The 15,620-nt window shown below is 33.3% G+C and overlaps 1 protein-coding gene across 3 annotated transcripts in view; it reads left to right on the top strand.

The window, feature by feature from the left end:
* The window catches only part of LOC106462172 (mitogen-activated protein kinase kinase kinase 20-like), a 194,229-nt gene that overhangs the window by 43,025 nt on the left and 135,584 nt on the right, over positions 1-15,620 (top strand). For all 3 annotated transcript variants that reach the window (XM_022389353.1, XM_013922070.2, XM_022389354.1), the window contains exons 3-4: positions 12,335-12,422; positions 12,862-12,966. In XM_022389353.1, coding sequence (XP_022245061.1) covers positions 12,335-12,422; positions 12,862-12,966 — 193 coding nt within the window. The remainder of the gene's footprint in view (positions 1-12,334; positions 12,423-12,861; positions 12,967-15,620) is intronic.

The following is a 15,620-nucleotide window of genomic DNA, read 5'->3' as shown; positions in this document are numbered from 1 at the left end:
AAATTGTTTACAATGTTTAGGCACCTCTCTCCACTTATTAATTTTTCTAACTTTGAGAAAGATCAAACAAAATCCCTTGGAGGAAAGGCATTTTAAAGGTTTCCAGGATTTGATGACCTTACAAATCATGAACAAATTTCAGGCATCTCTATCCACTTACTGATTTATTGACATATCCTATTTCCCTTCATTTTCTAAAGAAGAGGGAATTCTCAATAGCTGCATCACTTGAAATTCTTTTAGGTAGGTTGGAGTACATTAATCTATGAGACCTTTTTATTTTTTTCCATTTTATTAGCTATATTTTTGTGAACTGGCAATACCAAGCATGGGTCACGCATTTACTTGATTCAATTTTATTACTCATCAGGACCTCCACCTGCCTACCCTCAACTTGAAATTCTTTCAGTCAGGATTAAAGTAAATTAATCAATGAGACCTTGGGTGTGGTCAAATACATTAATTGAAAAGGTTTGACCTCTTATGTCATAAACTGTAATTAGACCTCAAATTGGTCAAGAGATGATGGAGCTATGAGCTAAAAATTTGTACTTGATAAAAAACTTGGAGCCATTCTATGAGCTGCTATGCCATGGTTAAAATTCAGGATGTAATCTACATATTTGCTGATCAAAAAAAAGTTCCAATTTCTGGCACTTGGCCCTCACAAAAAACATTTCCCGCCATTTTCCCTCTTAATTTGCTCCTTTTTTGGTATGTTTAATGCAAGATGTATTTGCAGTCACACACACTTCACTCTGACTAGCGTATGTACATGCTGATTTTGATCATCACATACTGCTGTTGCTATGGTTCTTTGTGTAAGCTCTGCAAGTTTGTTGTTTGAGCACCAATTTGAATTGCTTGCTGCTACTAAGAGCTTGCAATATAGTATGACTCAACAAACTGAACAAATGTTTTACTGCCAGTCAAAGCAAAACTTCACTCCCTCCACTACATGCATTTTATGTGATACATATTTTTCGTAACTAGTTAGTTTCTGTAGGTTGTAATTCCAGTGTTGGTGTTCTCCAATGATTTTCCTTTACTTTAGTGGATAAAAAAATAGAGGCTTAAAACTGCAAAAATGGAATTTCTTGGTCACATTGTGGATAAAGAAGTAATCTCCAAGGTTCCAGTGTGATAGAAATTGGCTTCCACATATGAACAAACAGTTTCATTGGCTTTTTGTTGTATTAGTGGTGTTTTGTGGCCAGTTTAGATATTGCCTCATCATTATCTGCTTTAAGGCAGAGATGTACTTCAGATGGAGCGAGAAATACAAGAAAGTATTCGATTCTGTGAAGTGTGCTATAATAGAAGCTCCAATGTTGGTCTATTCACAACAGGATTGCAAATTCCTGCTAGACACCAATACTAGTGACAGTAGAATTGGAGCAGTGTTATTGCAGTTGAAAGACAGAGTAGAATTTGTAATTGCTACACTAACCATATTCTCTTGGCTCCTGAATGCATATACAATATGACAAAGAACTGCTTGCATTTGTGGTCAATGTAAAACAAATTTTGATAGTATTCCTATGGTAGAAAGTTCACTCTTTGAGTGGACTGTGCATCACTGATGTGGTTGATGAAATTTAATACCCCAAGGAGATGATAGCCCACTGGATAACAGGATTGCAGGAGTATGAATTTGTTGCACATTATTGCCCATGTTTTCAACACAGAAATTTAATGGGATTGTCTCGCCAAAAGAGACACCATATCAATTCATTCAAAGTTCAGATATTGGACACAGCATGCAGTTACAAGTGCAAGAAGATTTGCTATATCATTTTTATCAACCATAGAGCAGTAGATTTCAGCCTGTGGTCTCCAAAGCTTTAAAGCATGAGATTTACAAAGTATGCATAACTGAAACTGGAAGCCACCAAAGTTTTACATGCATTTGTGCTAACATTTTATGGTGGTGGTTCTAAGTTGGAGTATATTAGGGTAAACTCCAACAAGAAATTGTTGGTTCTTCTCTGCATAGAATAGTCCTGGAAGTTACTGGCCCACTCCTGGAGATAGAATATAAGTACTTATACAAACTTGTGGTCATGGATAATTTCCTGAAGTGGGCTGAGGTGTATTCATTGGTTGGTATGTCCACACAGTCCATTGCTGATGCACTGTTGGAGTGCTGGATAGCCTGGTTTGGAGCACCCAAATAGCTTACACACATCAACCAACTGTTTGATGATTGTATATATCTGTTAAAGATTTCTTTTAAAAAAACCATAGATCAGCCAACTGTTCTCTGACTTGTGTAAAGTGTTAGGTGTGATAGAGACACACATTTCTTTCTGTTACCTCCAGTTTGATGGTGTAGTGGAATAGGTGATGTAGACTGTCAAGCGTATGCTTTGTAAGTTTGTACACCTCAACTAAACAAACTGAGATGAACACTTACCTTATGTTATGATGGCATACTGCACAACTAATCAGAGATGAGCAGGTTGTTCACTGAATATGTTCATGTTCAGTTGAGAAGTTTTTCTTAAGTAAATGTGACATATGGCCCTCCTTAACCTATAGTGAACTTTCCACAATGTTCACAGAACTATGTGTAGTGGTTAACCCTATTGCCCAGGTCTTCTTTACTGTGCATGAAACAAGGTTTTAGTGTCTTACATTCAAAATTTTATTATACTACTTTTGTTTATGTTATACCAATTAGAATAGCATAAAATCTTAGTTAATAATCCATATTTAGTATACAAGTTTTAAGTTCTTAATTCTACGAGGGAATATTTTTTTGAATCCTGAATTTCCACTAGTGTGACCCACGTGACACATTTTGTCTTAGCATGTTATCATCCCTATTTTATCCATCACCCCTCAAAAATGTACGAAATTAAACATAAATTACTCTCTATAAATCGTTATTGCTCAGACAAACTATAATTTTTATAGTCTTCAATTTTGTTTGGTTACAGATCTATCAAATAGAAAATCAGACCCCTCCTGCCACACCCACCTGTCACATCCTCTCTTTCACAATTTGTTGATAGTTCTCTCTTACGTTTCATTATGTATTACCTATAAGCAATATAAAATCAAGGTTTTCATCTATCAAATGACGTATTGTATAACATTGTGTTATGAACAGAATGTTGTCACTTTCACTCAGAGTACAAGATTAATTTCCATGGAAAAGTTAACGGCTAGCTTAGATGAATTTGTAATGGCTCTTATCGCATAGTAGAAAGCCAGAAACATTTTTAGAGTTAGGGAAAATTGTCTACTTTTTGCATGTTATTAGTCTATATTCTTTGGTGCATTACTATTAGTACTATAAAAAGTTAGGGTTAACTCTCTTCGAAACCCAACAGCAAGAAAAGAGAAGGTTAATAAAGTATTTTATTTCTTATTTTTCATATTTATTCTTTAGTTATTATTATAAAAGTAACTAAAATATAAAAATATAGATCTTTTAAGTTATTTAAGATTAGATTAGATAAAATAAGTAATAGTAATATAATTATAATGTTTAATGAGGCACGCATGCAAGCAGCTCATGGAGAATGTAATTCGATAGTGTAACGTGAGCTGCAAATGCTCTGAGTGATTTAAAACTTTTTATGGCATGGAAAGTAGTTAGACATGGTTCAAAGGGCAATGAAACAATAAAATTTAATTATAAATAGATGTATAATGTTACAAACTTAGAGCTACTTAGGATAAACAAATGTAGCTTCATGTTACAATTTGGAATCATCCAAGAAAGAAAAAAAGGTTAATTTAGGTTTATTTAAAATTGTTTTTTTGGTAGGGGGGAGGGTGTTACCAGATCGGTTGACTTGACTGAGCCTGTTTTGAGATAGGGTAGAGAAAATAACAGATAAACTATAAAGTTTTACTGGCAAAAACGTTTGAAACTGCATTTAGGAGGTTTTAGGGATTACACAAAGGAAATTTGAGATTTTTGAAATGAGGAAAAGTATTTTTAATTTTAACATGAAAATTACTTTGCACACGGACTATTCAAAACAAATACTCAATATATTCATGGACAATTCTTTATTTTATTTTATTAAAAATACTTCACTAAGAAATATGACTTTGGGTATGTGAAAGACTTGTAATATTAACTGAAAGACAGCCATATTTTGTGAAGATATACCCACTATGTTGAAAGTTGTAAGTATTAAATCTATAAAGACTAAACGAGTACAAAAGGTCACGTGGTTGGTCAAATTGACTAAGCCTCTATTGAGAGTGTTAAGTTCTGCATTAGTTGACATGCACAAGTTTGTACATGGCTAGAAAAGGCCACCATCTGACAGAAGAAGTGATAAAATCAAACAGTGATGGAATGAATGTATCAAATTGAAGACTGGGTGTGGCTTTAATATGTGCCAGCAGCATGGGAGCATTTTGGCTCCAGCTGGACAGAACCTTATCTTGTGCTCTGATGAGTTGGTCCATTAACATAGGGTCACTGGTCAAATTCCCATCCCACCAAACATGCTCACCCTTTCATCCGTGAGGGTGTTATTATGTGGCAGTCAATCCCATTGTTCATTGATAAAAGAGTAGCCCAAGAGTTGGTGGTGATGACTAGCTGTCTTCTCTCTAGTCTTTCATTGGTAAATTTGAGATGGCTAGCACAGATTGGCCTCATGTAGCTTTGCTCAAAATTCAAACCAAAACATTAACATAAGTTACAACAGTTGAGGGATGTGCAAAAGTGTGTGGTGCATGTCAGTCAGCTACATCCATACGTGACCCATGAACCTCTAGTGAACTGGCTTGAACGTGATTTAAAAGAGGAAGTGGCTGAGTCTGATGAAAATGAAACCACTGTTTTTTCCCACTATGACTCTAAAGATGAAAATAAGTTAGAGTTCTTATATGGTTCTTAATGATTAATCAATTGAGAAGGCACCAGATCAAGAGCCAAGATTCAACAGTACATGGGCCCATCAGTGACAACCTCCAGTTGATATGGCTGGGATTAAACCATATCATCAAGGACAGTTACTGATTGTAAAAACACTGGCTGAAAGCAGGTAGCAATCCTTGCTTTCAAAGCCATCAGGTGATATTCACCATAAAATCTATGCACTGTACTGTATGATTTCCATTTGATTAAATTAAAGCTAAGACAGCTGGAGCTAATAGATGTAATACCTACTGCATTATCAGTTTGTACAACTGGTGGTGATATTTTGGATTGTGAAAACTCTGCTAAAAGAATGTTGAGTTCCTTGCTTTCTGAGCTATTATGTAGTGGTATCGTAAGGCACAGTGAATGTACTACATTGTATAATTATCACTTGATTATCTGGACTTAGGATGGCTTGTTTATTGCAAGCTTTTTGGAACTGGAAGGGCTTTTTGACACTTAGTTTAAGAGCTATCAAGCAGAGTTTCACTATAAGAGATATATAGATAATAGCTGCTTAATTAACATTGTTTAGGATAGCTAAGAATTTAAAAACTAAATTGAAAGAGCTTCACATCCCTTATTTTACAAGCTTCCAAGATATTTTTCCAAAGCAGAAGTTTTATGAGAATCACCCAACTGATCTAGCTGAGTGGCAAGAGAACTGCAGAGAATACCACACAGTTCTTGCTAGATATTTTATGGTACATCTGTTAGGCATATAACTGTAATAACAATATATATATATTAATCTTGACTTACAAGAATTTTACATGAAAAGTCTTAGTTTAGCTGAATTCTGCCAGTGATTATTTATTTCATAATGCCTGAGAAAAAACAAAAAAACATGCAAGTTTGATGACTCCATGGTAGCAGCACTTTAGTAGATAATAGCTACTGAAGAGTAATTTTGGATAGTGACTCGAGACACTGATGAAGTAATTTGAATGGCTGTCTGTTGTAAGTTATTATTGTTTGTGACAACATGCCATTAAGATGTATGCGTATTGCAATATATATGTATGAATAAATACTTGTGTAGTTCCACACACATGCAGGAACATTACAATAAGTCTTTCATAAGTGTTGTATATGAATGGAAACAAAAGATTTGTTCTGGATGCTTAGACTTTGTGATATGAGGTGAACAATGATTACTGGGCTGTAAGATATTATTTGAAGATGCAGTGTACATATTTTCGTTATGACATGTGAGGGAAAGTTTCTATTTTGACATTGAAATATTTTTCAGGAAGTGAATTTTCATGGATTGATAAAGGTAATGGAGAGACTCAAACTACACCTGAGAGAAAACACCACTTCACGTGTCATTTTTATGTAAGAGTAGTATGTGATATTTCAATTTGAATGAATTGCAGTGTTTATGAGTAGGTGAAATTATTGGTATTATATGAAATTCACAAAAAGTAACTTGAATATCATAACAAATGTAAGCTCGGTGTACCCAGAGTTTTGTATTTGGTTGTGATAGCAATCATGCAATTGAAATACTTAGTAAAGAACACAGTTTTCTAACAATTTTTTCAACTTTATTTCAGTTTTAGTTTCATTCTCATCCATTTCCTACATGAACCAGTCACTATTTATGTAGAAACCACATGGTAATGGAAGGAATGGCTGCAAGTCAGAAAGTAAGCATGTTTGCCATTCTCTTGGGAAAGGTAACAGAGGGCAGCACTGCTAAAAATGGATTAATGAAGCAGGGATACAATGAGACCTGTGGATCGAAAAGTTCATGGGTACCAGGAATAAATTTTATGGACAATTATAGTATGAGTATGTGTGAACCCTATTGAAATGTCTCTTGACAAAGGTTATCCATTGATTTCTCTCGCTCCAAAGGTAGTTTTTGAGGAAGTTAATGATTGTAACCATGTAGTTCTTTAATCTACACACTTAGCTTACCTTTTGATGAATTGGAATTCATCTGAACCAGTATTTTGAATTCAGTCTTTTACCATTTAAGATCGAGTTATTGATCAAGTGGTAATTTTCATTCTTGTGTGCTGAGACTTCCATTTCTCTGAATTGACATGAAAAAATAGAATTTCAATATTGGCAGCAATGTGTTCTTTAATAAAAGCTGACTCCAAGACTCCTGGAGCTGGCCTGATGTTTTACATAGTGGAACTCCTGGATGAAGATCCATTGCTCACCAAAGCATCTGACATAAAGGAACACAGTGCCTCAGTTGTTGGGCTAATCCTGTGATATTCAAAGACCAGCCAATCTCTATTGACTATTTACCAGCTTGAGGAAACCAAGCTCATCTTGGAAGTACTGGTACCAAAAAAGGAAAAGCCAGTGGATGTTACTTCAATAGCAAAATCAAGCTTGCAGATGCCACAAAACAAGGGATGTTTCTAATGCATTTCCCAACCACTGTGAAGAAGCAGTCCTAGTGGTCCATCAAGCATTAAGAGTTGCCAATTAAGTGGTCAGTTGGTGCATTAGTGACCACCTTGTGGAAGTGACACCAGATGCATGCACATCTCTTACAGGGTCACTACATTCCAAAGCCAAGAAAGATGTATCCAAAGTTGAAGTCAACTTGAGGACTGGCTAGACTCTGAGGAATTGTTTTGCAGCCTAGTGACAGGGACCAAGCTGTGATTGGAGAGACCTTGCTTTTTACCACGATCTGTAGGGTAGCTACCTGTAGCACTTTGATGAGCCTTGTCACCAACAGTCAATAGCCAAGAAATATGAGGTGAACAAAGAGGCCTCTACCTCAACAGCTGGCAAAACATCTCCACTCAAGAGATCCCATGAGACACAGCAATGGCAACTGAGGACTAACCTACCAATGAACTCACCAGTCAACAATACTATTCAACTGACCTTGCAGAGACCCTATTGCTGAAGTAGCATTGCCAGGAGATAGTTGCAACGTGATGGAAGCTTGGGCCCTGTACAGCCAGGAAAAGGACAGATTGTGTTGGAGGGACACTCCGCTATCCCTGTTGGAAGAAGCAGTCTGCCAGTTACACACTAGTTGGTGCAGACTAGAAAAGCCTTGGCCAGTGACATCATCCATGCCATTGTGGTAGACAGTATCCAGTCTATTACCCCTTCAGAGGGATTTACTGTCATTATTAAGTTGAAGGTAATTGGACCTCTTGCTTATAATTGGATGTGTATATTTCATATATTTTTCTTTAATTTAATTGAAAAGTGTTATATGAGTACATATGTGACTACAGCTTTCTTTTATTTTAGTTGCTTCCTGTTTGATTATGTATGTTAAAAGATGTTTAAGTTTTGTAGACTTAGTGTATTTAAATTTTATCTGATTTTTCTTTCTACAGAATTTATTTTGTATTTTGTGAATTTAATATTGTATTATGACTGTTGATTTATTATTAAACAGTGCTTGTATTTGTGTATTGTATTTCTTTGTTAAAGTGTTTTTATCAGTTGTAACTGTTGTATTTCATTTTCTTTGTTTGAAGATTGTGACATCTGTGTGACATGTTTTCAGAGGTGAGAAAAGTTTACTATCAGAGTGCACGTTTAGATTTTATTGGTATTTAAATTAAACTTAATTGTTAGCTTGAGGGCAAGCCTGAAGTAAGGAAGAAAGTTTGTCTACTTTTAATATTATAGTAATTTTTCTGAATCTTTCATTTATTCTACATATGTGCAGAGTTCACGTAATATTTGGTCAAGAAAGCCGTTAAGTTGATTTTGTTCTAGCTACCTTTGTTCCTTAGTTGTTCTCTTGTAGCATACCTGTTCTGCCTGGGAAGGTTATTGTTGCAGTACTGTTTCTTGTGCAAGGCCATTCAGTGTCCTTAAAATGATATCTCGAAATTAGGATCTCATGTAAATTGAATGAGAATGACCAGCAACGTAGGTAGGGCTAGTCTCTCCAGGTAAGTGTGACATTTCTTGGAACTGAGGAACACTGGATTCACCTCCAATAGTTGAATATAAAGGATTCAGTAAAATTGATCATCCTCTGTAAGTAAAAGCAAGTACACTGTGTGCTTGTGTTTTACATGTGTTATAATAAAGATTGCTTATTTCATATTTCACTTTGTGTACAGTCTTTGTTTTATTCATTTTCATGACTTACTTAGAGATTCAGCATTACTTTGTCATTAGTATCTTGACTAAACCTCCTGTTATGAACCAGGAATATTCCATTGCTATAGTGTTAATTCAGTTTTATCTGGATATATCACATTGCTAAAGGCAAATTGTGTCATAAGCCAATCATTATGTTAGAAAAATAAATGTGTCGTGACTGTAGCACAACCTGTCTTCTTATCCTATTGTCTTCAGAATACAACTTAAAATAATTTATATTCTTTTATCCCCTAGATAATCATGTAAATTTCAATGAGATTACCTCTTATACCATATTTTTTATCAAGAGAAAATAAGTTAGTTCTTAAACTGCTCTTTCTTATAACATAACTCTTCCATCATTATTAGCCTATCTGATCTCTTTTTTTCCAGTATCAATATCTTTTCTTGGCTAAGGTGATCAAATCTGTATACAGTATTCCAAATGAGACCTAACTAGGGATTTGTATAGAGAGATAATTACCTTGTTTGATTTGATTTGTAATAAATATATATATATATAAATACACCCTAAAAATTCTGTAGCGGTACTACTACTGGCAACGGAGCACTGCCTCAATGACTATAGTGACGTATCCACCACTATGCAAAGATCTTTCTGTTTTGAGTGGATTCCTGTCTATATTAAATGTGTCTTCCAAACTGTGATAACACAAATGCATTTTTGTGTACTTCAATAACTAAAGTTTATTTGTCAAATATATGCACAACTTACCAGCTGATCTAATTCATTCGTCAATACATGTTCACCATCTTCTTCAATACAGCTAGAAATACCCAAGAGTTTAATGTCATCAGCAAACATTATTAATTTGCTAATTATGCCTCTCTCATATTCACTAGTGTCAATAAGAAAAAAAAGGCCCAAGCGCTTACCTTTAAGACACACCATTAGTAATATTTTCTACCTGCTTTAGTGATATAGAGATTTAATATTTTTATTTATTTAGTTTCAGTGCTGTAATGGTGGTTCAGAAAGTTAAGATTACCTTGTTGTAGTCACATTATTTCTTTGTTCTCTATGGTAGATAATGTCTGTTCTGCCCAAGAGGATATTGCAGTGATATGTAGTATCCAAAGTGAAATGATAAACACTAATATTTTGTGGCAGAGTTTGTTTTCTCTGTAATACAGCTGACCAAGCCTATGTGAGAACAAAGGGTACGAGATGACTCTTGGGACTGCACAAAGAAATCAAGCTTACCTGTTGAATTCAGGTGCACTTTCTTGGTCCAGTTCTACTAGGAGATCATTGAGTGAAGATCATATTTCAAGACCATTGTGTTTAGTTTAGTGAAAGTCAATCATGAGAGTAAGAAAGCTGTGGAGTTAAACACACACACACAAGTAGAATCAACTGTGATGGTGTATGAGCAAGTATGCAAACTGTGCTTTCTGTTTATTTGTAATAATAAAGATATTGTTTATATACCTACATTTGTCCAGACTCATTATTTGACACTTTAAGAAACTCTTGTCATCTACTTCAGAAAATTCCATTTATTTCTTGATCAAGGCTGCTGTTATTTGTGGGTTTGCCTATCTGATATTTGTAGGGAAATTGTTTTTACCTGAAAATACTATAGAAAGCAGGATCACCTTTGACTAGAATTTGTTAGTTATGACTTTTTATTTTTCTTATTCATCTACCCTACAATCTAATTAACTTTTTTTTTCAAACCCCTACCAGTGTGCTTTTCTTTGCTAGTATTCTGTTTGGCACCTTATCAAATGCTGTTTCAAGATTTATTATACCAAATTCACACCCTTTCCTCTGTCACTATAACAGGTAACTTATTTAAAAAACTAGCTGATTAGTAATGAAAGATTTACATTTAGTGAAACCATCTTTTTCGATATCATATCTCAATTCTGTAATACATATATAAATTATTTTGTGTAGCAAAGAACAATTTGACTTTTTCTGTCAAAGATATATATAGTAGAGCAGGGGAGGCAGTAACAAGGTAGCTTGCTGGAGCTGAAGCTACCCCAAAATGTGCCTTAGCCTCTCCTATAGCTCCCACAGCCAACAAACAATGCTTAGTGTTAAAGTTATTTCACTTCCTAAGTACTGAAGCATGTGTACCCACAATATGTAGAATATAGACTTCTGAATTTTTGTCAGGCTTACCTCATCATCATGAAGAGGTTGATGCCACTCCTGTAGTGGAGAGTACTGTAATTTTCTCCAGTGAAGTAAAAACGTAACAAGGACCTTACTTCAAATAAAATATGTAGGGATGTATTAACTGCAACAGAGAAATAACCGTAATCTTAGTGGGATAATTATTACCTAGTTGTCATGGCAATAAAATAAGGATGTTATAATTAGATATTCTAAAAATATATCATTTTGTCAAAATTCAGAATTTATTATATAAATCAACCATCTTTACACTTCTAAATTCAAGAATATAAGGTATTTTAATTGTGTTTAGAGATTATATATAGCTTAGCTATAATTTTATCATCTTTTGTAATGTATATTGCTTTGATAATTCATGTTCAAAAATACTGTACTTATATAAGATTTATATGGTAACCTGCTGAAATAGTATTTCAATATCAAAATGAAATGTAAAGTAGTATAGCCTTTTAATACCTTCAAAGAGATACTTATGCCACAACCATTAGGATTTTTTTTTATTATTATTTTAAATACTTTGATCATGATTTTGAGTAATTTGTAGCAAACACATAGATCACATTTTTTATAGGTATGTGCATCTGCTTATCAAGTTATATACGTAAGAATGGCGACATAATAAAATGAATTTTAATACATGAATCCATTTAAGGTCTGCAGAAAGTAACATAAAACTAAATTAATTGTTCTTAAAGTCTACTCATACTTGAGGCTGTATTTAAAGCCTGTGTTAATATACCCGCAAATGCATTTACCTGAATTATAAATAATTGTTCTTATAGAAATTTCCTCTTGAGCCTTAGTTGATTATAATATTAATATTTACCTTTGTTTTGTTTTTTGCTGTATGTCTATTGTTAATAATGATGAATGAATCAAGCTAATCAATAAAGTAAGTGACAAAGACCTTCCTTGGTTCATTGGTGATATTACTGTTCATTTTCCTGTGATATGTACAATAAAATGAAGGTGTTAGTGTTTGGTGTACATTAAGTACATGTATTGACTGCTCTCTGCATACACATGCTCATGCAGTGTAAAATTCTATATTGAAATTTTGAGAATAAAAATTTGAATCGTAGCTATTTTATGTTTACTCTTTTTTTTTTCACTGTGTTGTAAGAAGTAAATATAAATATTTGATGTTAATGGTTTTACCACATTATATTTTGTTTAAGGCCCAAGTCTTGAGTATTCTCAGCCATAAAAATGTCATCAAGTTTTATGGAGCAGTGACACAACCTCCAAACTTCTGTATAGTCACAGGTGAGTATAGTATGCAAATAAAGTGCTTCATATTGTGTCTTGTAATTTGTATCAATTTTTTTAGGTGTAAAATTGCTGATATGAAAAAAGAGTAAATATTTCTTTATAATAAATTAAATTCTCAACCCTTTTCGTGTGTGAAAAGTTTAAAGCAAATCACTACAGACTTGTCTTATGCATTAAAGGAGCATGTACTTCAATCTTTTTTATAGTTTAGGATTTCAGTAACATATCAGATTAGTATGATGTAACATATACTTGTATGAAACATATTAGCAGTCTGATTTCATTTTCCTTGAATATTAATTTGTTTGGTTTCAATATTTTCAGTTAAAGTCTATAGATTCATGGAAAGTTTTAGATGATATCTGGCAGTGTTCTTAACCTCAGTTATTATACTAATTTCTAATTATATGTTATTGTTTTTGTTTTTTATTAGAGTATGCTGAAAATGCTTCACTTTATGCATTCCTCCAAGAGCAAGATCACAATTCCATGCTTAGTTTTGACCGTATAATTAACTGGAGTATTGACATAGCCTTAGGTGAGAACACCTTCCATATCGTCACATAACTTTCTCAAAGTTTAACATGATCAGAAAATTGTGATATAAAGTAAAATTATGATTTATAACAACATTTTCTCATTACATGTAAATTTCCACCCTATCATTACTATAATATAAAACCTAAATATAGGTAATCATTGTTAAAAGTTTAATTAAATTTTAATTAAAAATTTGTATGTTCATCTTTTTCTTTTCTGAAATACAAGTATCATTTTCTACATGTTGAAAAGTTTGGTTCCATGATGTACATGTAAAGAATAAAAAAATTGTGAAATATCATTTTCAAATACATGTCATAAACATTAAATTATTTTTATTCATTTACACCTGTGTGGATAATTACTGTTGAATGTTTTTTTATACGAACATAACACATTTCTGTTTTATACATCAAAATAGTTTAAGTATAATCTTTAATTTTTGTTATATTTGCTCAAATAGAACAACACTGGGGTGACACTTTATTTTGTGTATTTTGTAATATGTATATACAATACTGTCTCGTCATAATACTACCATCGGAAACCATATGCATCCAAGAGTGATATAGGTGGGGGGAGCATTATAATCAACTAGTCAAGAAGTTACTCATGCTGAACAAGTACAGATTCAACAGACTACGAAAGTAATCAATTAAGTAAAATAACTTTTTATTTACATAGGAAAAATAGATATAAAAAGAACATATATAAGATAAAAACAATCGGCATTTTCATTGGCTGGTTAAAATCACACCAAAAGGGAGCAGTCTTAAAGCTACTCTAAACCTGCTGCAATTGATGACATATCTGTTTCTTTCTTCTTTTTTTTTAATGATGTCATTTACGACCAGATAAATAGAATCCCAGCTGGGTCCAACAGTAGGCAATAGTTTTGTATGCTACTGTGAATGCAAGTGGCTAGAAAACTGTCCATGTGACTTTAAACCTATCATTTACAAATTCTATATTGATGACACTTTCTTGCTATTTCAACAATTGGGTCACATTTCCAAATTCCTTTCTTTCATTAATTTCCAACATTCTAATATCAAGTTCAATTTTGAAATTGATATTCACATTTCTAGGCTTTGCACTTGGAACTTCCCACTTTTTCCTTTATTTTGTGACAGAGTGTAATGACTTTAGTCTCTGAAGCCATGTGGCAAGAGTTAAGCAGCAGGTAATATTAAATTCTTGTTAAATTTTTGGGAGCCAAGGCATCCCCAGCATTATGTCTTACAGCAAATATATAGCATGTGAGTTAAAAGGATTAACAATTGTAACATCCTTTGCTGGCTATGTTGATACTGTCTAAATGTAACAGCTGACCAATGCTCTGAGAGAAAGAAGGTTACAATGAGACCCTTTGAACTGGTCAAAGAAACCAGGCCTGTACATTTAATACAAGGGGAACTTTCTTGTTCCAGTTCTTCTAGGAGATTGTCAAGTGAAGATGGTACTTGAAAATAATCCTACAAAACATCAGTTGCAATAGAATGAAAGCTATGGGACTAAGTGCAACCTTGTAGAAACTTAACTGTGATTCCATCTTCACTAGTATATATGCTATGTTTTCTTTTTGCCTGTTCTATAATAAATATTGTTCCTTTTTGCTAAATTTCTAGTCTTGTTATTTCACACACACTGGGAAAACTTAGTCATCATATTCAGAATTACTCTTGTTAATTTCTGAGTGAAACTGTTGTTATTAGTTGAATAAAGTATCTGATACTGCTTGGGAAATCACTTTTTACCTGAAAATGTAACATCTTCAGTCAAATCATAATATAGCCTATTTTGATAAGCAACACAAAATATATGTGACAGTATTATAATATTTTAAAACCAGATCTTTTGTTTAACCCTTTCGAGACAGTCTTCTCATTTGTTGACTCGTATTCAAATTTTATTGAACTATTATTTCATGAATTTATGTCAGTAAGTTTGGTATCAAACTCTAGATTACTTAATTTCTTAATTTAAAAGTAAATATTAAAAAACACAGATAAACATCGATTTTTGTGTGTCATGTGGTATGTTGAATGCTGCATTAGTTCAGATTAGATGTTTGTGAAGTCAAAATACTAAGTCTATAGTTTCGTACGAATTAGAAAGTCAAATTAACAAGCCAATATTAACAAGCTAGAATATAAAATAAAAATGTATTATCTTTTCTATTTGCTAAGATCTTGCTCATGTAATAAATCAAATACAGTGGTACTCCACCCACCTTTTTCCATTTTTGGAAACACTCACTTGTATACAATTATTTCTATCTATGACATGAATAACCAATTGGAAACTCAGAATGTCCCCCTAGTGGCTTTCTTAGCCATTTTAACGAGCTTGGATGCCATTTCTTTCTTTTGAACCAAGATTTCAAGGAGGTAGGGTGTGTCTTTAGTCTGCTCGAAATACATCTTAGTTACTAAGCTTGATAAATTATAGTGGAATTTTATGGTATTTATGTAGTAATTTATGATTTTTAGTTACTAAAACATGTATATAAAACCTAAAAAAAATTTCATATCTTCCACGTGCACAATATTTAAAGGCTTAGTAACTTACATCAAGTAACAACTGACTACAAAGGTCGTAACTAAAAGAGATAATTGTTTGCTTTACTTCTTTATTTACTATTCTATGTTT

This window comes from Limulus polyphemus, unplaced genomic scaffold, assembly GCF_000517525.1.
Source record: "Limulus polyphemus unplaced genomic scaffold, Limulus_polyphemus-2.1.2 Scaffold1109, whole genome shotgun sequence".
Lineage (NCBI taxonomy): Eukaryota > Metazoa > Arthropoda > Merostomata > Xiphosura > Limulidae > Limulus > Limulus polyphemus.
Note: the sequence above shows the minus strand (reverse complement) of the source record. Positions and strands in the feature narration are given on the sequence as shown.